The sequence below is a fragment of the Balaenoptera borealis genome (genome assembly GCF_965194805.1).
Source record: "Balaenoptera borealis genome assembly, chromosome: 8".
Taxonomy (NCBI): Eukaryota; Metazoa; Chordata; class Mammalia; order Artiodactyla; family Balaenopteridae; genus Balaenoptera; species Balaenoptera borealis.
Window position 1 is genome coordinate 79,418,829 of NC_138865.1, and position 24,498 is coordinate 79,443,326.

Consider the following 24,498-nt stretch of genomic DNA (forward strand, 5'->3'; position numbering starts at 1 on the left):
GGAAATACGGAGTCGCCTCCATTTTCTGGTCACGTGATCACGGGCACGTCTAAATAAGGACGATCACCTGCCTCTCCGATCTCCCAGTGAGCCCATCACCCCTGCTGCTCTGCTCCAGCTGGGGGATGGAGCTGGGGCTGTAAAGAGTTTCTTTTGGGAATATAAAATGCTCTTTCACGCAGGTTGTGGAGTCAGAAATGCCCCTTGATTTTTGTGTCTGCTCAGAAAAACTGCTGTCACTCCTGTTCCTGAGTAAGACTGGATGCGAATGGGCTCAAAGCACAGATTGGAAGGAATTTAGTTCCCCTGAAACCTCTTTTTTTAAAAAATCCTGCAGCTTCACGGCATACCCAGTGAGATGGTAGTGTAATTATTTTCATTTCATAGACAGTGGTTAAGACCATAATAAAAATGGACTATGGAAGCATAGCAAGATACATAAAGAAGTCCAGTTGGAGATTCTAAAGGTTAGGATGTTTGCCCAAGATCCACACAGCTTTGACTATTGAGAAATAAAGCCATGTGACCAGTAAGCATTTAGACTCTGGAGTCAGAAGGCCTGAGTTTGAATCTAACTTCCACTACTTATTAGCGAGTTTGGAGCAGTTACTAAACTGCCTGGTGCCTCAGACTGCTGACTCACAAATGGACAATACTAACAATGTTACTTTAAAGCAAGATAATTTAGGTAGAGATTTTAGAGAGACTGGGTTAAAATAACTCACAGTAAAGGTTAGCTACTATTATTAATTCTAAAAATGCCAACAGAAATATTTGATGGAGTTAAGTCAAATGAAATGTGAATGAAAAGCTTACATACTAGAAAAGCATACATTGATTAATTTGATCTTCAAAGGAAAAGAATATGCTGTCAGACAAATCAAACAAAGACTTCTGATCAAGATCAGGCAAAATGTCAATGTGAAAAGTAACTATAGGCGCCATCCTCAGAACTAGGTTGTTAGAAATCCCATATTATACGATCTTTTTCCCTTTTTGGCAGGGTAGTGGGTAGGTGGGTTGGGGAGGGCGCTATGGTAGAACAGGGGGAGATGGCAGTTTTCGGTAACCTCCGATTGAGCTAACTCCAAGAAAACAGGAAAGTGAATTACTCAGCAGAGGACCTGGCCGTGGTAAATACTTAAGAAATGTTAGCTCCTGTTCTTAAAATGAAGGGCACTCCTTGTCTTCTCCATGACTGTTGGGGCTGGTGAGGGGGCAGTGGAGAAAGGAGAAGAGGAAAAAGTGAATTTTTCTCTCTCTACTTAAACTAAAAGCCTACAAAATTCTTCCAAATTATAAGCAGTTATGAAAATAATTTCTCATGTGCCTTCTATCGTTCAGCAATGGGGAATTGGGGGTGGGGCCATTAGGGGGTCATGACTTTTTCAGGGTTCAGCAAAAACCTAGTACAGTTCCCAAAGCCAAGATGAACCAGAAATCAGCAGGGGAAAATAGATGGCTTCAGAGCTGGTTGTACCCTGGGTGTCCAGGGTGAAGGCTAAAAATGGGGTCTCTTCTTTGTGAAGTGTGGCTCATTAGGAGTTTCCCTCCTCAGCTGGAAAAAAGTAGCAGTTGGAGCTACAGAAAAAGGAGTTACGTGCTATAGAACAGACACTGTAATTGAACCTACCCTTAATATCTGTTTTAAAAGTCAATAGTTGAGAGAGAAAGTGATTAAGTTATTGTCATCAGGCCAATCATAGAATACCTTCAAAACATTTAAGTAGCACTTCATTAAATGGGGAAATATGGGACATCTGTTATCACCAATGATATTTCCTCTTGTCTTACAGGATGTTCTCTCAGACATATTTTGTCAAGGCAAAATAGCCCAGCTCAGTGTCAGCTGGGCACCTGAGGAAATATACTATCTTATTCATCCCACTGAAGCAGTTACAATTATTAAAAAAAAAAAAAAAAAAAAAAAAAATTCCTACTTAAATGCAATAAGTAGCATCCTGATTATTACATGGACGAAAAGGACATGGTAGATGTCAATTCAGGGGATTTTTAGTTATTCTGTGAGAGCCTAATACTTTCAAATGATCATTTAATGAGTTGAAGTTTAAAAAAGCAAAAATAAAAGAAATCTTTGAAGATTATGTATGGTCAAGTACTACTTGAGTTGATGTAACAGATGATTAAGTAAACAGAATAATTTTTCCTCTCTGGAGATTCAAACTGGTATAGGCAAAGGATAACAAAGGCAAAACAAAAAACAAAAAAAGAACCAAAACAACTGAACAGGCACACCTGTTTTTCTCCATGAGGCTGAGTGAAGTGGGTAACAGCACTCTGAGCAAACTGAAAGGCTATAAGAATCTTGGAAGCACTATAATGAAGAAGAAATGTACAAGAACACTAAAATAGATAACTGTGGTCTCAAATTTCAAAACAAGGGGAAAGATGGATTTTGCAACATTAGAAAAGATGCATATTCCTGTTATGAACTGAATGTTTGTGCCCTCCCCTCAATTCACCAGTTGAGCCTCTCCCTGTGTGATGGTTTTAGGAGGTGGGGCCTTTGGGAAGTAATTAGGATTAGGTGAGGTGAGGAGGGTGAGGCACTCATGAGTGGAATTAGTGCCCTTATAAAAAATCCCACAGAGCTCTCTCACTCTTTCTACTATTCGAGGATACAGTGAGAAGTTGGAATTCTGAAACCTGGTAGAGGGCTCTAACCAGAACCCAACCATGCTGGCACCCTGATTTTGAATTTCCAACCTCCAGGACTTTGAGAAATAAATCTAGCACATCTCCCTCAGAAAAGGAAGCAGTAAACACCAGTAATTATCATTTTTATTAAAAGCCAATTATGTTGGGGCTTCCCTGGTGGCGCAGTGGTTGAGAGTCTGCCTGCCAATGCAGGGGACATGGGTTTGAGCCCTGGTCTGGGAGGATCCCACGTGCCGCGGAGCAACTAGGCCCGTGAGCCACAACTGCTGAGCCTGCGTGTCTGGAGCCTGTGCCCCGCAACTAGAGAGGCCACGATAGTGAGAGGCCCGCGCACCGCGATGAAGAGTGGCCCCCGCTCGCCGCAACTAGAGAAGGCCCTCGCACAGAAATGAAGACCCAACACAGCCAAAAATAAATAAATAAATAAACAAACAAATAAATAAATAAATAAATGCCAATTATGTTGGACGAACTTGACTTTCTTTTCCATTCCTTCAATCAAGTGTATTTATGAGGTGCCTCAGCATGTGGCAAGGGTTGCTCTAAGCACTAGGGGTACAGCAGTAAACAAGACAAACCAAATGTCTGCTTTCCTGGAGGGTCCGTTCTCATGTGTGGAGACAGACACGACAAAATCAATTAAACAGATAAACAGAAAATCTTTTCAGACAGGACAAAAAAAAAAAAGTGGTAGGAAGAAAATGAAGCAGGGCTGTGGGATGGAGCACAGTTCTCAGCCTTGGCACTGTTGGCCCTTGGGGCTGGATAATCCTGTGTCCTGCAGGGCGCTCTTGTGATTGTTGGATGTGTAGCAGCATTTGCAACCTCTACCCATAGATGACAGTAGCGTCACCCGAGTTGTGGCAATCAAAAATGTCTCCAGGTATTGCTAGACGTCCCCTAGATGGGAGGGGCAAAATTGCCCTCAGTTGAAAACTAGAATAACTTGGTGGTACAGTTATTGCTACTGTAGATGGAGCAATTATAGGAGGTCTCTCTGGGGAACCCCAAACCATGAGAATAAGCCAGCCATGTCAGGAGAGTTCTAGACAGAGAGTTACAGCTGGCACTAAATCACTAAATTGGAAGAGTCTGGTGGGCAAGACGGAGGGCTGGTAGAGAGAGTGGTCTTAGTGATCACAGACGTAAGCAGCAACTGGGGGACACAGGGCCTTACAGACTATAGTTAAGAATCAGAATTTTATTCCAAAATAAATGAGAAGACATTGGAGGGTTTTAAAAAGATAGGTAGCGGAAGAATGATATTCTCATTTGAAAGACTCACTCAAGCCAGTGAATGGAGAACGGACTGTAGGACCAGGTTGGCAGGATGGAGACAGGAGTCTGGTTGAAGGATCCACGTGGGCTGCCCAGGGCAGGGCTGCCACACAAGGTTGGGTGGATTATGTGTGTACTGGGTTGATGGTTTATAGATAGGAAACTGGGGCTCAGGTAAGTAGTTATACTCAGCTAGTTCATTATAATAAAGTTGAGAAGGAGGCCACCTCCAATATGGTTAGATGAAAGATCCAGGTCTGACAAACAATTCCAGTCTCCAATTTCCCTCTTGAACTGGAATTGGAAGTTAGCAGTAGGGAAATGTATCATGGCACTCCATGAACTTGTAGTTCAGTTATGGACATGTTGGCAGAAGTAAATGGTGATTGGTGCTCAGTGGCAAAAGCAGGGACCTCTGAGATAAATAGAAACATACGAACAAGAAGAAAGCCAGTATAGCAATATTAATATCAGGGAGAAAAAAGAGATGAAAGCAAAATTTAATAAAGTAGAAAACAAGCAAACAAAAACAAAAGGAAAAAATTAACAAAACCAAATCTAGTTATTAGAAAAGACTAATAATATGAACCCATCTCTAGAAAGATTGAACAAGGAAAAAAGAAGATACAAATAGATAATACTAGGAATAAAAGAATTATATAACTAACTACAGATATAGTAGAGATTGAAAACTAGTAAGAATATGAACAATTTTATTACAAAACCTTTGAAAACTTTGATGAACAATTTTCTAGAAAAATATTAAATAGTAAAGTTGATGCAGAAAGAATTAGGAAATCTGAACAGACCAGTAATCATTAAGAAATCACATTACTAGTAAATTATCTATCCCCCAAATAAGGAATAGGCACAGACAATTCTATAAATATTACCTAATTCTCACGTATTAGAGAAAGCCCCTGGCTTATACAAGTTATTCTGAAGAACAGAAGAAAAGGAAGTCTCCCTAGTTTGTTTTATGGTGTCAGTACAACTTTGATTCCTAAACCAGACAAGAGCTGTATGATGAAGGAAAATCATAGGCCAGTGTCAATTAGGAAAATCTAAATTATTTCCCATGGTAGAGGGAAACTAAATACTGCACTGAAGTTTCTAAAATTCACCCATCTAAATGACTTCACTATCCCCCTTTCAATTTATATTTGACTTTAAGTTACAACTTAAGTATAAATGCTGTTTAAGGTAGTCTGGGATATAAAGATGTATAAGCCTCAAGTGGCTTACGTCCAGATAGGTTAAGAGAGTCTCTAGTAAATATAACATGAGCCAGAATGTGAGGATGGCCACAAAAAGGTTCAAAGTACAATGAGATTCAGGAGATGGAGGGATTCCTTCTGTTTGATAAGACTGGAGAATGTTTTAGGAAGGAAGAGACATTTGGTCTGGGTCTTAAATGAAGAGTGGAATTTCAATATGCAGGAAACAAGATGGAGGAGCAAGGAATTAAAAGAGGTGCCAAGATAAGAGCAAAGAGGCAAGAAAAAATAAGTCTTTTCAGGGGAAACATGAACATTTCTATGAAGAGGATATATGTGCTTATTTATACTTCCACTTTAAGACAAAGCTGGTAGATATATAAAAACCCACCACCACCATATGACTTAAAAATAGCTGGGAAAAAAAAAAAAAGAGTGACAGGATCACAACACGAAATTAAGACTTAGAGTAATACAATAAAATACATATTCCGGAATTCTATACATTTGATACTAGTAAGTGATAAACTTGGCTGTGAAACATAAACTTCCAAGGGGTCAACTCAAAGGGATAAACATGATCAATTACATAAATGTTATTAAATAAAGTCACATTATTTAACTAATAGTCAAGATGGAGATTGGATTGGATTTGCTCATGAGAGCACAGATATTCTGATTAGAAAATCATGGTATCAGTAATATCCTTGGCATAGAGATGAGTTTCACTGGGCTGACCTAAAGTTTTCCATCAAGATAAGCCAATGACCTACAACAAAAACAAAACCGAATAAAGAAACTGTGTGGGATCCTCTGCAACATGGTACAGGTACATAGTTCTCTGTTGCCTGGGCTTAATGCAGGGCACATTTTGGAACATGTAAAGGACCATTTGCATTACATATTTTTCACTCAATCTACCATAAATTCTGATTCTCAGTTGATCAACATTTCAGATAGTTTAAGGGAGTGAATTAAAAATTTTACTCCCTGGAAGTTGGACAGCGCATGTAAATCAGTGGAGTTAGAACACACCCTCACACCATGCACAAAAATAAACTCAAAATGGCTTAAGAACTTAAACATAAGACATGACACCATAAAACTCCTAGAGGAGAACATAGCAAAACATTCTCTGACATAAATCGTACCAGTGTTTTCTTAGGTCAGTCTCCCAAGGCAATAGAAATAAAAGCAAAAATAAACAAATGGGACCTAATCAAACTTATAAGCTTTTGCACAGCAAAGGAAACCATAGACAACATTGAAAGACAACCTACAGACTGGGAGAAAATATTTGCAAATGATATGCCTGACAAGGGCTTAACTTCCAAAATATACAAACAACTCATACAACTCAATAACAAAAAAACAAACAACCCAATCAGAAAATGGACAGAAGGCCTAAATAGACATTTCTCCAAAGACATACAGATGGTCAATAGGCACATGAAAAGATGCTCATCATCACTAATTATTAGATAAATGCAAATCAAAACTACAATGAGGTACCACCTCACACCAGTCAGAATGGCCATCATCAAAAAGTCTACAAATAATAAATGCTGTAGAGGGTGTGGAGAAAAGGGAACCCTCCTACACTGTTGGTGGGAATGTAAGTTGGTGCAGCCACTGTGGAAAACAGTATGGAGGTTCCTCAGAAAACTAAAAATAGTTACCGTATGATCCAGCAGTACCACTCCTGTGCATATATCTGGACAAAACTGTAATTCAAAAAGATACATGCACCCCTATGTTCATAGCAGCATTATTCACAATAGCCAAGACATGGAAACAACCTAAATGTCCATCGACAAATGAATGGATAAAGAAGATGTGGTACATATATACAATGGAAGACTACTCAGCCATAAAAAGCAATGTAATAATGCCATTTACAGCAACATGGATGGAGCTAGAGATTATGGTACTAAGTGAAGTAAGTCAGAAAGAGAAAGACAAATACCATGTGATATCACTTATATGTGGAATCTAAAATATGACACAAATGAACTTATCTATGAAACAGAAACGGACTCACAGATATAGAGAACAGACTTGCGGTTGCCAAGGGGGAGAGAGGGTGTGGGAGGGATCGATTTGGCGTTTGTGATTAGCAGATACAAACTATTATATAGAGAATGAATGAACAAGGCCCTACTGTATAGCACAGGGAACTATATTCAATATCCTGTGATAAACCATAATAGAAAAGAATATTTTTAAAAAAGAGCATGTATATATATATATATATATATATATATATGTATAACTGAATCACTTTGCTGTTCAGCAGAAATTAACATTGTAAATCAACTATACTTCAATAAAATAAATTTAAAAATTAAAACAAATTTACTCCCCAGCCATTACCTAGAACCAAACTCTCTTATGCTGACAATTTAAAAAAGCCACATCCTTTAACCAACGGTTAAAATGGAGGGAAGGTGACATTCTGATTTCCTCCATTGGTATAGCTTGGATTTCTACAAAGCGTGACCCAATCCCAGACTGAGTTTTTGACAGCCTTTGTTCTAAAGGAACTCTCATATGTATCTTGAAAACAGATCCTCCGATGCACTGGAGGAGTACTTAACTAATCCTGTATGTTTATATAACAGTCCACTTTTCAGAACCTGAGCTTCCATCACTCTCCAATTAAGCCAGCTGTGCTGCCTAACTTCTGTTTGCTTCCTCAGCTCCACTTTCCTACTTTTTCCACATTGCTCTCCTCCCTGGGAGGCTCCCTCACCTCACCCTCTAAATTCCCCTTCGTTTTAACCAATGAGGGCCCCTGGCGGGAGATCAGAGGAGGAAGGAAGGAGGCTTCCCTCCTGTGGGAAGGCCTCAGGCTGGCTTTGTCCCTCAACAGTAGGTCACAGCTCCTTGTAGGATGGCCCTTTCTACCCAAAATTCTCATTCTGGGTTCTGGGAATCATCACCTCCCCTCACCCCCTGAGGCCTAGGAATAACAGCTGTTCTGTTACTACTCCTGGGTTATCACACTATTCCTTGTGAGTTCCTCACAAGTTGCCACCATCTTTGTAAATACTCCCTTTATTAAATATTTCTCCAATTACCCTTATTCGAATGTGTCAGCTCTTTCCTGCTGGGTCCCTGACACGCTAGTACATCTTGCTTTCAAAAGCCATGACTTCTTATCTTCCTCAAATGCCATCAGTTTTCATAAAGGTTCTTTTTTTTCTTACATCAGTTTTGACATTTTGCTATTCCAGCTGGAGAAGTACCTTGGATTTTTCCTCAAGCTAGAAGCCAACACAGTACAAAAGGGCTCCTCTGTGGGTGTTCCTCCCACAGGACAGCTGAGTTGTACCACCTCGTCTCGGCGCTCGTGGCTTTTTCTCACTATAAAATTCCTCACCGCAAACAAACACCATATCTATAGATATGCAGAAAACTTAAATGTACATTGAGAGGCCTGATTCCCTCGCCTCCCTCTGGCCTCCAGCCACTGGAGCTGGTCCCACACATCACAGATGGGGAGCAGCTTACTGACACAGCAGTAGCCGTCATGGATTTGCTGAGGTGGGAGATACGTGTTCAAGCGTGAAAAGAACTCAGTAGGTCACATGACAGTGTGAAAAGTCAGAGGTGAGTTCTGACTCAGTTATTCTCAAAATCTCTCTTTGGGAAACTTTGGCTATTGAACTTGATGTACTTTTCCATGGGACAATGGGAGAATAGGAATAAACACATCAACCTACAGAAGTTCAAAAAAATTATCTGTCTAATTGACAAGCACTGGGCTAGAAGGGAGAAGACTTAAGTTCAAGTCCCAACTTTACCACTTTCTCATTTCTGGATAATATTAAACAGCTCACTTATTGAGTCAGTTTTTTCACCTATGAAATTGGGATGATAAAACTTGCCATGTCTATCTCAAATGGAAATTGGATGGACCCAAGAACATAACATATTTGTCTATCTGCCAGCACTTATTGGAAGCCTGCTCTGGGAAGGGCTGGCCAGAGGCGCAGAGGCGGCTGGGGTGGGAGTGGGATGGAGGTGAGGAGAGACACCAAAATAGGCTCTTTTGGAAAAAAAAAAAAAAAAAGAGATTTAAGTCCTGAATTAAAGTAACAACTTAAAGGACTTTTGATGATACTTAATTATCAGCACCTAGTCACCAAATATAACGCACCAAATGATAAAATATAATTACAAAAATAAATGAACAGAGTCAGTGCCAAGTTTGGTCTTCCAGGTTTGGTTCAGGGCAAAGCCAGAAAACAGTGAATAAACAAGGGAACACTGTAGTTTACAGAGTATCAATTTACCTTGGAGAAAGGGCAAATGTTTGGAACTGGGATAGAGCCCATTCAAACAGCAAGACTGAGAGAGGCGGGTAGTGTGTGCTCAAAGAGTCTGATTCTTCTGACAGCCCAAATATATCATTACCCGGCCTCGAGAGAAGGAGTCAAAAGATTATCCCTTTACCCGTTTTTCATTTCCAGCATTCACATGGGTGTAAGACCCAACGTACTTAACTCCTCAGCCAAAAGTCATAGACAGAAAAAGCTGATTTCAGAAGGTCTCGTGAAAAACATAAAAGGATCTTCTAGTGGTGTCACTCACAGGGAGAAAGACAAATTCTTTTCCATAGTCTTGTCAGACAGAAAAAAAAGCCAAAATTTACTAATTTAAAAAGAAAAAAAGAATGCACAGAGATCACCATAAGAAGCAGGTCACGGGGAATATGAAATCTATTGTGTTTAAATGTCATTTTAGGGAGTACCAAATAACTCACCTCGCAGAAGTAGGAGACAATGGGATTGACATATACACACTACTGTATATAAAATAGATAACTAATAAGGACCTATTATTTAGCACAAGGAACTCTACTCGATACCCTGTATTGGCCTATATAGGAAAAGAATCTAAAAAAGAGTGGATATATGTATATGTATAACTGACTAACTTTGCTGTACACCTGAAACTGACACAACATTGTAAATCAACTGTACTCCAATAAAAATTTTTTAAAAAGATATAGCTCCATAAATATAAGGATTAGGTTACTTCTAAATACTCTGTTTCAAACGTACATGTGACAAGAGCTCCCCCTCCTTTCCATCCCTCTCCCTCCTTCCTCCCCCACTGCCCTCTGCTGCATGTATCTACAAAGGTTGGACAAGTATTGTCAATTTTCTTAGTCCTCTTGGAAATTATTTCCTTCCATCACCCCGTACAGCTATATCCTTGCCCCACACCTATAGAAAGCCAATATATTTGTATAGCAATGTTATTTATATAATTCCGATGGTGAGTTTACAAACGTTAATGGTTCCATGCTCTCTTAGCATGTAGTTCAGGCTTCTGCATATAACCTCTGATAATGTTATGTGGCAACTTGGCTAGGCTACGATGTCCAGTTATTTGGTTAAACACCAGTCTAGATGTTGCTGTGAAAGTATTTTTTAGATGTGATTAACACTGAAATCAGCAGACTTTGAGAAAAGCAGATTACCCTCTGGAATGCGGGTGGGCCTCGTCCAATCAGTTGAAGGCCTTAAGAGCAAAGTCTGAAGTTTCCTGAAAAGAAAGGAACTCTCCTCAAACCTGCAACACAGAGACTCTGCCTAAGTTTCCAGCCTGCTGCCCTGCAGAACTCTGACTCAAAACTGCAACAACTCTTGCCTGAGTTTCTAGCCTGCTGGCCTGTCCTACAGAATTCAGACTTGCCAGCCTCTAAAACTGTGTGAGCCAATTCCAGTTCCTTAAAATAATTTCCCCTCCCTCCCTCCCTTTTCTCTCTCTCAGACATACATATTTCTCCTATTGGTTCTGTTTCTCTGGAGAACACTGACTAAAACACAATTACCCTTTCTTCACATGACATTCTTGCAACCATGCCTTCCTTAAAGTAAATACATACATGGTTCTTTGTTTTAAGAAAAGTCTGTGTGCTGCAGATGAGTCTGTAGATGTTCTCTGTGACCACACAGGAAAGATCAGGCATATGCATCACTGTATGGGGTATTGGCGCGCAATCCTTAGCTGGCGAGTCTACAGCTGGAGGATGACCAAGCTGTTGGCAAAAGCCTCTGGGAAGATTGATCCTAGGGAACTAGAACACAGTGCTGAAGATCTCAAGGGAGATTGTTTATCTCCCAGCACTCATAACAAGTTTTGTTAACAAGAGACAGTAGGTGAGGTACGATGAGAAAAGGTGTCTTTCTAATGCTCCCTCAGATTTTGAGAATATGGCCTACTGCTCTCCAAAACAGTGTGGGAGCTGAGAGGAGGTGTGGCTGGCTGATGTGAGGGCAAGAAGCCAATTTGTAGATGGTGTGTCATCTTGCATATACTATCAGCCTACTTTCATTTTTGAAGACCAGGTTTTAATTTTTTTTTTTTTTTTTCAGGACAGTCTTGATTTTGGTCCTACGATCAGATTATGTATGCATCAGAAGATGTCTCCAGGTTTTTGGTCTGGAGAATATGGCTATCTTATCATATTGCTTCTGTGATCACCTTCCTGTCTCCAGGATTTTCTTTATGCTACTCTCCTCAGTTAACTTGGCTGGCCTCTCACCCCCTTTCTCCACCTTTCCAGACTATGAGCTTCCTTTAATGCCTGTCTCAAATCGCACTTCTCAGGACCGCAGTATGACTTTTGTGGGCCTTAGGCACTTTTGCCTTCACGGGCTCCTTCTCTCACTAAAAACAAAACAAAACAAAACAAAACAAAACCCTAAAAATTTGCTTCACATCTGCATTGGCAGAAAGAAATATAATCCACACCAGAATATAATCCACATAGGAATATAATCACTTTTTCTTTTAATTTTGAAAGAAATTCAAAGCTTCTCATGGGCCTTTTAAAATATCATGGGCCCTGGGCACTCTGCCTCCTGATGCTGCTGGATGATAAGCCATCCTCGTTCCTCATCCATAAAAGTATCCTATACAGATGCCTCTCTCTTAACTTATTAACATAGAGAGGCTCAAATTCAAATCCCAGCCTCTTCACTTTCTAACTATAAACCAGAGCAAGTGAGTCAAACTTTCTGGACGTCAGTTTCCTCCCTTGTGTAATTCTTACCTCATACAGTTGCCATGGTAACGTGAGAGCCTGTATATACAATGCTTAGTACCTGGTCCGGAGTAAATGCCCATAACTGGTAGCTATTTATATTTAACCTGACATTGGTCATCAACTATCTTGATTTAACTATCACACTATTATCTACCTTTTCACTTATGTTTAACTCCTTTATTAAACTGTAAACTCCTAGAGGGATGGGACTAAGTTTTAGACCAGCGGTTCTCAAACTGCTGTGCATCAGAATCCCCTGGGGGAAGTGTTGAAACACAGACGGCGGGGTCCCACCCCGAGTTCTTGATTCGGGAGGTATGGGGTGAGGCAGGTAACATGCCTTTCTAGCAAGTATCCAGGTGGTGATGAGGCCTGCTGGTTTTAGGGCCCCATTTAGAAAACTACTGTTTTAGATAACTCTGCACCCTCCCCAAATCTAGCACAGAGAAAAGCTTTCCAATACTTCAGAGTAAATTATTTAGGCAAAAGGTAACACACAATCCAGTGGGAAAAAATCTGTCCCCTCCCCCAGCTGTGAGAAGATTTCCATTACTTCAGGGGCTGAGCAGAAAGAGATGAGCAAAGAAATCTCATTAAAAGAAAAGGGGCCAGTGGCACAATTGAACACTGTCATCTGTTGGGTTTCAGGGGCATGTGCAAAATGCAGACAAGAAGCCAAATAATAGCTCAGCCAACTCGAGGCTGCCTGTGTTCTGAGCTCAATCTATAACAGTGCCAGCAGGGCTTCTGGGATCCATCTGCTACTCTCTTTTTGACAACAGATCTGAGGTCCCTCTGGAAGGAAATAGCTTGACAGGAAGAAAGAAAGATTAGGCCAACTTAAAATGTCTGGATTTATGAAGCTGCGCTTGAATATGGCACAGCTTTTAACTCTTTATGGCACTTTGCTAACCTTCAATATACCCCTGCTATTCTTTCTGATTTCTCTGTCCCTTTCATGGAGAAATGTGAATGCCAAAGCTCTCCTGGACACTTTCTATTTATACATAAATTAAGGTCACAGGATTCAATAATGAAGGAAGCCTTGAGATCCTCCAGCCCAATGCACCGATTTTATGGATGAGGAAACTTAAGCCTAGGGTTAATCCTAAAATACGTAACTGGTAGTGGTAGAGCCAGGCTGGAATCCAGCTGCCTTGACTTGCAGTGGGTATGTAGTGTGTATAGTCCTTTACGCTCCTAAAATGAGTAGGAAAAAGATATCCTAAATGTCCATCAACAGAGGAATGGATAAAGAAGATGTGGTACATATAAACGATGGAATACTACTCAGCCATTAAAAAGAATGAAATAATGCCATTTGCAGCAACATGGATGGACCTAGGGATGACCATACTAAGTGAGAGACAAATATCATATGATATCACTTGTATGTGAAATCTAAAAAAAATGATACAAATGAATTTATTTACAAAACAGAAACAGACTCACAGACTTTGAAAACAAACTTACCGTTACCAAAGGGGAAATGTCGAGGGGGGGAGGGGATAAATTAGGCGTTTGGGATTAACATATACATACTACTATGTATGAGATAGATAATCAACAAGGTCCTACTGTATAGCACAGGGAACTCTACTCAGTATTCTGTAATGACCAATATGGGAAAAGAATCTGAAAAAGAATGGATATATGTATATGAATAAATGAATCACTTTGCTGTACACCTGAAACTAATACAACATTGTAAATCAACTATACTCCAGTGTAAAATAAAAATTAAATTTTAAAAAATGAGTAGGAAGAAGATATCTTTTCTCCACTACATTTTAAGGAGGAAACATGATTTTCTCCTTTACTTAGGTTACTTTTCACAACATGCCCTTTTGTCCCTGGAAGCAGGAGGGCTTTATCAGAGCCACTGAAGAGAAATAAACCACTGTAAACAGTTTTAGCAGGGCCTGGAAACTTGGGGGCAGGGACAATGTCCACTGGTTACCCAGAAACTTGGCCAGAGCAGATTCTCAAAAACCAAGTGGTGAATGAACGAATGAATGAATTTCTGGTTTGATGGTTATTTGCCAATTTTTCAGTCAATTAAGGAATGAATGTTTCACATTAAGATTTTAAGCCTGCTGTGGATTCCCCTCTTTCTTTATTAGTAAGTGAGATGCTTACATGAAACCACAATCACCTTTTCTGTACGATAGGCAGTGTGTCTGCTGGAAAAGTACAGGCTTTGGAGGTGGAAAATTTTGAATCCCAGAGTGTTCACTCTGTTTACTTAATTCTAGGCAAGTTATAGAAATTTTCTGAGCCTCAACTCCCCTCCCCCAACCAGTATGTGTAAAATAAAGATAATAATACTTACTACTTGAGGGTTTTTGTACAGATTAAATAAGATAACGTGTGCAGACTGCCTTTCACTATGAATAAATGTGTGTGTCCTCTCCCCTCCAGCACCAACTGCCTATTTAAGGGTAGTATTAGGTATTGAGTAGGTGAAGTAAGTATAAGTATCAGGAGAGTAAGTATAAGACTTTGGTTGGAAACTGAAGGGACTTTTTTTGGCTGAAAAGGTACACAAATCATCATCATCATCATCATTATGGTTACCCAGCAGCTGCTTTTATGGATGATATGCTTTGAAATAAATATAAGCAAAGCTCCTATCACCTAGGTATTCTTCACATTCCATAATCCCTCACCATTTCCCCAGTTTCCAATTAAATAGTTTTCAGGAAAAAAATAAACTGAGCTTTTTGCTTACGCTTTTGTTCTTGGTTTCCTTGTCCTGGGCTCAAGAAACTCTGTCTCCTCCTCCATTTCCATTTCAGGGATTATGTTTTTCTGAGAAGACTGTGGTGAGAGCATTTCCCATTCACTGTCATGGGTGACAGCCTGCAACATAACTGTATCGGGGCCAGCGCTGCCTCGGCCCATGTTCTTCCACGATTGGCTGCCCAGGCCAGAGGCTTCCTCTAGTGCTGAAGATTCTAGAGGCTTCATGTCTCCCAGAATCTGCATTTGGGGGCCCTTGCCCAAGCTGTGATCAGAGGCTGGCTCCACAACCTTGCCAGACCATCCAGGCCCTGAGTCCCTAGTCTCCGATGATGGGTCGCCAACCTCACTACGGCCCAAGACCATCCAACTCTGGTCTTGCCTAGGGCTTTCAAAAGATGATCTCTTATCATCTTTGGAAGACATTCTCTCTGCAGAAAGATGGTTTCTTGCATTTAAGGAAGCAGGTTGATGTGTGTCCGGGAAGCTTGCTAACTGAGTTCCTGGCAGCCCCGTTCCTTCGGAATCTATGTGAAACTCTTCTAATTCCGACGTGATTTCTCTTGCCTCACAGGCCTGTGGCTCTGGCGGTGAATCTTCTTCGTGCTTCACAAGTATGTAATCCATGCGTAGTGCAGGATGATCTTCATTCTTCTCAGTGTACCTTTCTTCCCCGTATTCTGATTTTACCTGCTCAGGCTCTTTGGTAGGAATTATTTTTTCTTCTTCCAACTCTAATAACCCCTTGCTGGCACCTAGAAGTGGAAGACGAAGGTGAGAAGGAGAGAACAAGGCTTAATTAACACACGGTGTGACTTGTGATCTTCGCAAACGATCTATCTAAAGAGAGATATAGTTTAAAAAACATTTTTATTTTGTAGAGCTGTTTAATTTTCTCAAGACCCTCTCAAAGATACTTATTAGACAAGCGGTAGAAATTACTGCAGTAAGGCAGAACTTGGTTAAGCACGCACTGCAAATGTAGTTAGTTCCTCTATAGCCACATTGGTAGGAAAAGTGTGTTTTACAAATGCATTCATTGAACGGAAAGCAGCAATTTCTTGAGAGTGGAGGAATGAAAGGTTTCTTACCATTTGGTGGTCCTATGTCTCCACCTGCTGGTGAATCTGAATAATCTGTTTCTACTTCCCAGTCAACGTTCGATGGAGACAACTCAATGTTGGCGTCGACTCCGACAGGCAAAGAAACTGACTCAGGGTCTTCATGAACATGCAGCAGCTGGCATTCAGGCTGTCTGTTTGTGGCCTCAGCGTGGTTTTCCTTGTTTCTTTCATCAGGAAGGGCAGAAAGCAATATCTCTGCGGCTTCGCTCCCCAGAGGCGCATTCTCTGGAGTCCCAGCTTCCTCTGTGGTTTCGACACCAGGAGTAGGTTCCGTGAGATAGGACAAATCAAATGGAGGTGTGTAAGGTGCAAGCCCTTGCTTCAGGGCATCTTCTTCCAAGGGAGGGTCACCGCCATAGACAAAGTGTTCAGGCTCTTTCATTAAATCTTCATCAATATTTTGGCCCATGACTTCATACTCAAAATCACCCCACGAGGCTTCAGAGGAACAGATATCTTGTTTCCCTGCCTCCCCATCAAATTGCATTTCAGGATTTCCTTCTGATAATGTCAGTTTACTCACGTCATCTATTGTTCCCGTGGATGTGTTGAGACCTGAGGCATCGCTGAAACTGTGGTCAAAGGCAGCTTCGCCGACATCCAGACAAGTGTCCGAGGCTAGCAAAGTATCAGGAACTGTGGCAGGATTCTCAGTGGCAAAAGCTTGCTCACGGTCCGACGGGCCCCCTGCATCGGTCTGACTCTCAGGAGAAAAGTCTTCTGATATCCAAGAGCTGTTGCTATCCACAGTTGGCTCTGGGTGAGTTACACAAATATCAGTTCCCACGTTTTCAATCATTGGGATTGTTCTGTCAGTGGGTTCCAAAATTGGTGCTGTATCTGGGTTGGCTCCCTCTTCCGACGCTTTTAAACTTGTAATGTTTTCATCGTTTATTTCGGAAGGTTCAGGAGAACCTTTGTGAGAGGCAGGTTGAGATGAGTCATTTGTGTTTGCCTGCTCGCTGATCCGAGGCAGCGGAATTGCGTTTTCAGAAGACAGTTCTGAAGTACATGGGACAAATTCCTGCGCCAGCTCCTGACTGGGTTCTTCATCTCTCTCTGGCTCGGTGGGATATAACTCACCGGATTCCCCTTCAGGTCCCATCCCAGCACTGATGTGCTGCTTAGTCTCTGGCTTTGCTTCATAATCATGACATACATCAGGGCTGTTGGAAGCCTGGGAATTGCTGTCATGGTCACAGTGAGTCAGTATATCAGGATTCTCACCATCTGTCTTCACACCGAAGGGTTGTTTCACATCCATCCACAAGTCGGGTGAAGCTGAGGCCAGTTGCCCACCCTCTTGGAAGTTGCCGTGTAAAATATCTGGAACAAACGCACCTTGGGGGCCCTCACTAGGGGTAGAGTCGTCCCATTCAGAGCCTGACTTCTTTATCAACTGGGTGGAAGAACTGACAGCAGGGAAATCTTCAGAGGCAATGCTTGAATCTGTCATTTCACTGGGGTGTGATTTTTCTTCTTCCCACCAATTTGTTTCTTGACACTCAGGAGTTGATACATTAGATATAATGCATCCATCTTCATCTGTGTGAGTAAATGTTGGGTCTGGCTGATTCCAGACAGACAGCACTGTATTCTGACACTGCTCTTGGGTAGATATTTCAGAGGTGAGTTTGTCACTGGCAGAAGACATGGTTTGTTCTCTGGAATCCTTGTCTTTAATTTGGTCCAGTAGTACAAGCTGGCTAAGCTGACCAGCTTCTGGGTCTGGCTGCCTTGGTTGAATGTTCCAAAGTTGCTCGTGGGCATTCTCCCCATTATTATCCAGAAAGCGTGACTCATGTTCATCACTGAAAGGATTGGTACAGTGCGTTTCCAGGGATTCAGTATCACCCGGAATGGGTACTCCCCAGGGACCCGCGTTTTGGCGTGGTGAGGAATTCATCTCCAGCACAGCACTTGAGTTAGATAATTCCCCTTCAAATGCCCTCTCAGTTGGTCGCCCTTCCTGTAGGGAGGCGTTCCACCACTCCGTGCTCTCAGCTGAGAAGCCAGCCATTTCCAAATTAGAATAATTTTCATTCTTTAGTTCAGCTTTGGGAGATATTTGCCATATGACATCTCCCGTCCTCCCTGTTTCTGGAGAAGACCTCGTCTCCTTCTCCACTGCTGTAACCTGTACTTCAGTCTCCTTTAGTGGCAAGAAATTCCAACGATCAGGGCTGCTTTGTTGATTGTCACAGAATGGGTTTGACTTATTCTCATTCTCTGCTGGTTCTGGACTGCCTATATAGGCAGAACATTCCTCAGACTTGGGATCAGCTGTGGCCAAGGACTTATTAGATTCATTCAATGAACCCCAAGCTCTGAGTTCACTCTGAGCAACCTGGCAAGTGGCTGAATGGATCTCTTTCTCCACTGACTCTTCATCGCCTACACTATCATCATCAGAACCTGAGCTTGTTGAAGTGAACTTGGCATCCTCTTGCTGCACAGTTTCAGGAATATCACATTCACTTTTTTCCTGATGGCTGACCACTAGATTTCTTTCCTGATATACATCTAAATATTCAGAATATTTGCCTGTTTCAGGGCTAGACAAAGAGGAAAAGGAATCACCATCTACTGAGTCATTCCAAATCTCTAAATATTTAGGAACATTGTGATCTAAGCTCTTTTCAAACTTGTCCATTCTGTTTTTCTCCAAACCCTTCATTTCGGTAATTACTTCTACTTGACCATCAGTAGTAATTAGTTCAGATTCTTGGTAATTCTGTGTACTCCAATCATCTTGGTTTTCCTTCTGATGCCCAGTATTGGGTCCTTGGTCCCAGGAAGGCAATGCAGACGAAGAGTCATTTAGGTCAGGACTGGATGCACTTGAATGTGTATACTCACTAGAAATACTGTCTCTGTCATCATTTCCTGATAAATTGGCTCCTGGAGGGCTGTTTTCAGTATTCTTAACTTCGAGATTCTTAGTTATCTCAGAACTTGTGCAGCTGACCTGCATATCACTGTCTCTAGGGCCATCCCAAACGTCAAGTGCTTGGGGACATCCATAAGGTAGGTCTTGGTTCATTCTCTCCGGCTCCAGAATGTTACATTCTTCAGCTTCCTCCACATCCATTTCAGGTAGATATATACTTATTGTGGAATTCAGCCTACCTGAAATTTCAGTAGTTTCACCTGAATTTCTGTGACTCATGAGGTGCTCTTCGCAGGTCTCTTTTGCCTGCAGGTGATCTATGGACACCTCTGTTTGCACATCACAGGGGTCTGGAGTGTAAGACCCCTTCTCATGCTCTAATACCTCCTGGGGTTCCTCAGTTTGAGGACTGGAAGTGACCGAAAGAGAGCTGATTTTGCCTGATTCATTGGAGATTTCTGGATGATCAGATGCAGCTGGGGAAGGGCACTCCTGGCCACCTTGCCCTTTTCCAGAAGCCCCTGAGGTTCCATCCATCGGCTCCTCCTCACTGGGGCACTCCCTATCGGTGGCTCCATGGGATTCCTTCTCACTTTCCTTTTGTCCATAACTGGGACCCCTCCAGGGATCTGAGCATGCAAAATGCCCTGAATTCTCAAGTGTGGTCACCAAATACGCCATATCACTGGGTGGGGTTCTCCTGCATGTGTCCTGCTTGTCAGGATCAAGTGTTTCTGACTCACTGGCTCCAGAGGCTTCCAGCATGTCTGGGTTGTGACTGTCCTGAATTTTTTCTAATGAGCTGGAAGTTTCAGGGGGTGATTTGCTTTGTTCTGGATCTGTAACATACGATGGGCCAGGTAACATTAATGATGACACGGCGTTCTCTCTCATAACGGAATCCCAAATACTATCCGCGATCAGCTGCCCGCTTTTCTCATTCAGCATGTGATAATCGTTGGGAGCAGCGTCCAAGCTGTGCTCAGAAGAGGCAGGGAGTTCCCAATCTGTCTGATTTGCTTCCTGATACTCCACGGTCCAGGGTTCTACCTGCCTCACTGCGAATCGGGTTTCGGGTTCAGAAGCTTCCGCCGGGTACCCCTGTGCCTGGCCTTCACCGGTGATGGCCATAGCCGCACTGCAGTCATCCCAGTCCAAGTCGTTGTCCATATCCGAGATGGTCGCAGTAGACTGCGTGTCCTCCAGAATCACTCTGTTCCACAAGTCGAGACTGTCGGGGGCCGCCTGGCAGGAGTTAGCGCTGCTGTGCAGAAGCGTGAGCTGTCGGTTTGTCTCATTGTACAGCTGCATCATGCTGGGGTCATCGTAGCTGGACTGGCTGCTTTCCCCAATGTCATCCTCCACGGAGGTGTTCTGATCATCTGTGGGCTCTGCCTGGAGTAAATCTTTATCTGGGCTGTGAGTGGCATTTATTTCAGAGCTACCATCTGCGTGAGGTGAAGCCCACATTTTCAGGTTCCCAGGACCCGAACTAATACTATCTCTAGGTGGCTGCTCTGGGGACTGAGGAGGCATGTCAGCGTCCCCTGAGGTACAGTTAGCATCTTGTGACTCGAAACCTGCCTCTTTAGCAAATGGCTTGTCTTTGGTTTCTTTTTCGTCTCCGGCAAATGTTGGTGAAGTATAAGAGTCAGAAGTGGAGTAGTTGGTATCTAAGGGGGATGGCACCGAATCTTCCCCTATGTTGGAGGCACTGTAATCGGAACATTTATAGGATAAGAAGGAATCTTCCCAAGGTGCTAGGACATCTGACCCTCCTTTCTTGTTACCCTCCTCAAAAAGGTTCCAGGAATCTACATTTTCGTACACCTTCCCCCTAATTTTTGGATCCACGAAACCATTCTGATCATCCTTGACTGGCTTAGAACTATTCCATGCATGATCCAGATCAGATCTGGGATTTCCAGATACAAGAATATCGTCCCCGGAGTCATGGTTCTTCTTGCCCCAGATTTCTGGAACTGCTTCACTATTTGCGTCGCTGTGCGAAATGTCTATGAGGTCTTCTGAAGGGAAAGAAAACCCGCTTTTTGCCATGGCCCACTCGTTTGGGTCCCTCACAGAAGGTGTCTCACCACTCATCGGGTGCAGATTCCAGGTATTTTTCAAAGCTTCGACGTCATCTTCTTTAGCAAATGCTCTCCAGGCTGGGAATGACGCTGCAGCAGCTGGTTCCCCGTCATCCGTGGGATTTCCCCATGGCTCAGGCATGGCTGTGGGTGAGCGATCAGAACGCCACAAAGCAGCAAAGTCTTCTATCAGGTGGTTTGTTCCCTGAGGAAAAGCATTCGGCAAACGCGAGTTTTCAGGGGACATATCCTGAAACCGCAAGTTTTTCTCATTTTGGTCTTGAATATTATTGCTGCCAAGCCCAGGCTGACCAAATTCTGACTCCCAGGGACTTGACTTTGGGAAGTTTAGAGTCTTGGGTTGAAATATAGAATCTGAGGCTCTCCTATCAACTGGGCTTGGCTTATGATCTTTCCATGACTCGGGGCTCTGGAAGACAGATTCCTGTTCACTGGAACTCCATGCATCTGCAGTGTTTCTAGAGTCAATTTCCAAACCACCCCACCAGCTGCTGCACCGTGCCTGGGTTGGAGGTGGCCCAGTGTGACCCGTGTTGACTGTTTTGGGGGTCATATCTTCTGAAGAGAGTAGAGCTGGTTCTTCAGTTGATGGTGAGTTTTCCACAAAGCTATTCATAGGTGTTGGTGGGACCCTCCTTCCAGCATTTTTCAGACTTTCTGGTGAAGGAGATTCATCTTCCACAAACCCTGTCAGGCTCAAATTTCTTTCAGAATTATCACTGGGACTTTCTTGTCTCTGGACAAACTCCTCATCAAATTCCACAAGGCTATCTTTGCCAGTCCCTGACAAAAGAGAACTGGATGAATAATTCGACACGTCCATCCCTATCTCATCAAGTCTTTTAGGCCCCGTGGCGAGCTGTCCTTCTGATGAATCGCTGTTGGGGAAGAAGTCATCTGTTGGGGAGTAGTCTGCAGAATGGGAAGATGGTTGGGACTGCCCAGAAACCATGGGTGCTGGGTCAAAGTTGAAAAGGTCAAAGGATTCACTGTGTTCTCCAGAAGGGGCATGCTCCTCTGCTACTGCCCCTTCAGGGATGGGACTGTAGGAGTCAAATCCTGGGAGGAGGCTGTGGTGAGGCCCAGCACCTTCTCCCACTGGACTGTCATCACTGAGGAAAACTGAGCTCTCCTTGGATGAGCGGCTGCTCCTAATGGTGGCCAACCCGCTATCCGGGCTAACGAGGTCCACATTGACATCCACCTGGGCCTGGTTTGAATCGCTGAGATCGGGAGGGTTTTCCATGAAATTCACGGAGCTGGGCTGTGGCTCTATGTCAGAACCATACAACTCCATAATCCCGGAGGACCCCTGGGAGAGCGGGGCGCTGCCTGCCACTGCTTCTGTGGAGGATGTCCGGCTGTTAGAGGCCATCTCTGGACACCTCCTATTGATGACTTCCTTGACCAGGAGAACCACGTGATCACAAGTCACTGAAGGGTTCTCCTGCTGATACACCAGAATCTCGTCACAGCCACATTCAAAGGGCTCCAGCTCCAGGCGAGGGTTCTGGCACTCTTCCAGTTCACAGCAAATCTGTCGGGGAGGCACAGGGATTTGTGTGAGCACTCAGGCTCTCTTAGCTCTTTGCAATTTGCCTTTCTTAATTTTTTGTAATGTAAAATTAATCTGTGTTCATCTGTCTAGAAAGAAGACTGAGAACTGTATAACATAAAACATGGAAAGTCCCACTTAATATACCACCAATGCTTTCTTTAATCCTACCAAATTGGCTTTTTGTTGAACCCAAAATCATTTAAAACCTCTCCTCAGTGTAACTTAACACCATCTTCCAACAGGAGTAAAATTCAACTTTGCAAAAGCCAGAGATAATGCTGGTTGCTGACAAAACTAGGGGAAAAGTATTGGAATAAGGGAAAATGGAGCAGAAGGAAGGCTCTTGTTGGTAGCAGGTAGCCAGGACCTGCTTTAACCTCTGAAAGCCTCAGAAGGCAAAGGAGAAAGTAGGAAAGAGAAAGCAGCTACCAGGGACAGCTTTCTCAACGGCACTCAGGCCCCAACTGTCTCTTCCTGCCCCAGGAAGCATCTGCACGGGACCCAGAACAGACAAAGCTGCCTTGGAAGGCAGGGAGATGTGTGATGGTCAGTGTGAGGCCAAAACTGGGCTGTAGCTCTATGATTTTTTTAGGAAATGTTGAAGATATTTTGCACACTGGGCATTTGAAATGGCCCCGTAGGATTAGTGGAGGTAATAATAATAACAACAACAATAATAGTAACAACTACAGAGCTCACATAGATAGTAATAATAATAATTAACATTTATTGAATGCTTTCATATGCCAGGCAGTTCTAAAGGTTTTATGTGCATTATCTCCTTTAATCCTCACAATAATTCTACAAGGTAGAAACTTTTTATCCCCATTTTTCCAGTGAGGAAATAGAGAGACAGGAAGCTTAAATAACTTGACCAACAACACACAGCTAACAAGGGATGGAGCCACATTTTGAACTCAGGCAGTCAAGCTGCAAAGGCTGACCCTTAACCAACTGTGACCACATGGCCAAAGAAGGATTCCTCTAGAGCAGTCTTGACTTTGTGTTGCTCAAGATTTCAAGGAGATGTCTCTTGGGCAAATGGGTGGGGAGGGTTGGGGTGGGGGCTGAGGAGAGACAGGGTGGAGTCAACTCAAGGGCTTCTAACCTCTTCATCCACTCTTCTACTTCTGTCTGTTTTAGATTAACCAATTTTTAGATTGATTTGCTACAAAAAGTGATTTGAAAACCACTGTATTGGAGGCTTAGGAGACCTAAGTCCTGTCCCTAGGAAACCCGTGACCAAAGATAAAATTCAGCTTTGAAACTCAGTGCAGAGCAAAGCACTAAAAAAGCCACAGGCTGGTGATGCAATTCACAGATGTATGTGGGTCAGAAGGGTACCAAAAGCATCTGCAGCAGGAGAAGGGGGCTCATTCATATCTGGACTTGAGAGGGCACAGAGAGGCTGGAGAGTGACTTCAGTCATATATCAAGAAATGGATCTCTTGGGGGACAGAAAGTGAGGATGTCAAAGAAGGGAGTTGAGACTTCACCTCTAGCCACCTGTGGGCAGACCAGTTGTCTAATCCATTAGTGAGGAAAGATAAGTGATGAAACCGTTCTATGTCCATGTCATCCATATTATAATGAATTACATATGTTCTCATATTAGTTATTAAATACACCTGCTTTGGCATACCCACTGCCCTATTTTCATTAATGTTGTCTATTTCTTATATTTCCAAAGCCTTGGGTTAAAAGACTCTGTTCTCAACCAAGAAGATCTGACTGATTACCCAATCAGAATTTTAGTACCTGGAGAAAAACGTTTTTGTTTTGTTTTTTATTTTTTTTAACATATATGAATGTTTTTCTCAAGACATATCCAAGGTG

At 42.6% G+C, this 24,498-nt stretch overlaps 1 protein-coding gene and 1 long non-coding RNA gene across 8 annotated transcripts in view; one reads left to right on the forward strand and one right to left on the reverse strand.

The window, feature by feature from the left end:
• Positions 1 to 24,498, reverse strand: part of PRUNE2 (prune homolog 2 with BCH domain) — a 258,877-nt gene that overhangs the window by 66,842 nt on the left and 167,537 nt on the right. For all 7 annotated transcript variants that reach the window (XM_082401314.1, XM_082401312.1, XM_082401309.1 and 4 more), the window contains exons 8-9: positions 16,071 to 22,641; positions 14,969 to 15,734 (exon numbers count right to left, since the gene is read on the reverse strand). In XM_082401314.1, coding sequence (XP_082257440.1) covers positions 14,969 to 15,734; positions 16,071 to 22,641 — 7,337 coding nt within the window. The remainder of the gene's footprint in view (positions 1 to 14,968; positions 15,735 to 16,070; positions 22,642 to 24,498) is intronic.
• Positions 1 to 24,498, forward strand: part of LOC309633125 — a 130,493-nt gene that overhangs the window by 54,626 nt on the left and 51,369 nt on the right. The gene's annotated exons all lie outside the window — the stretch shown is intronic.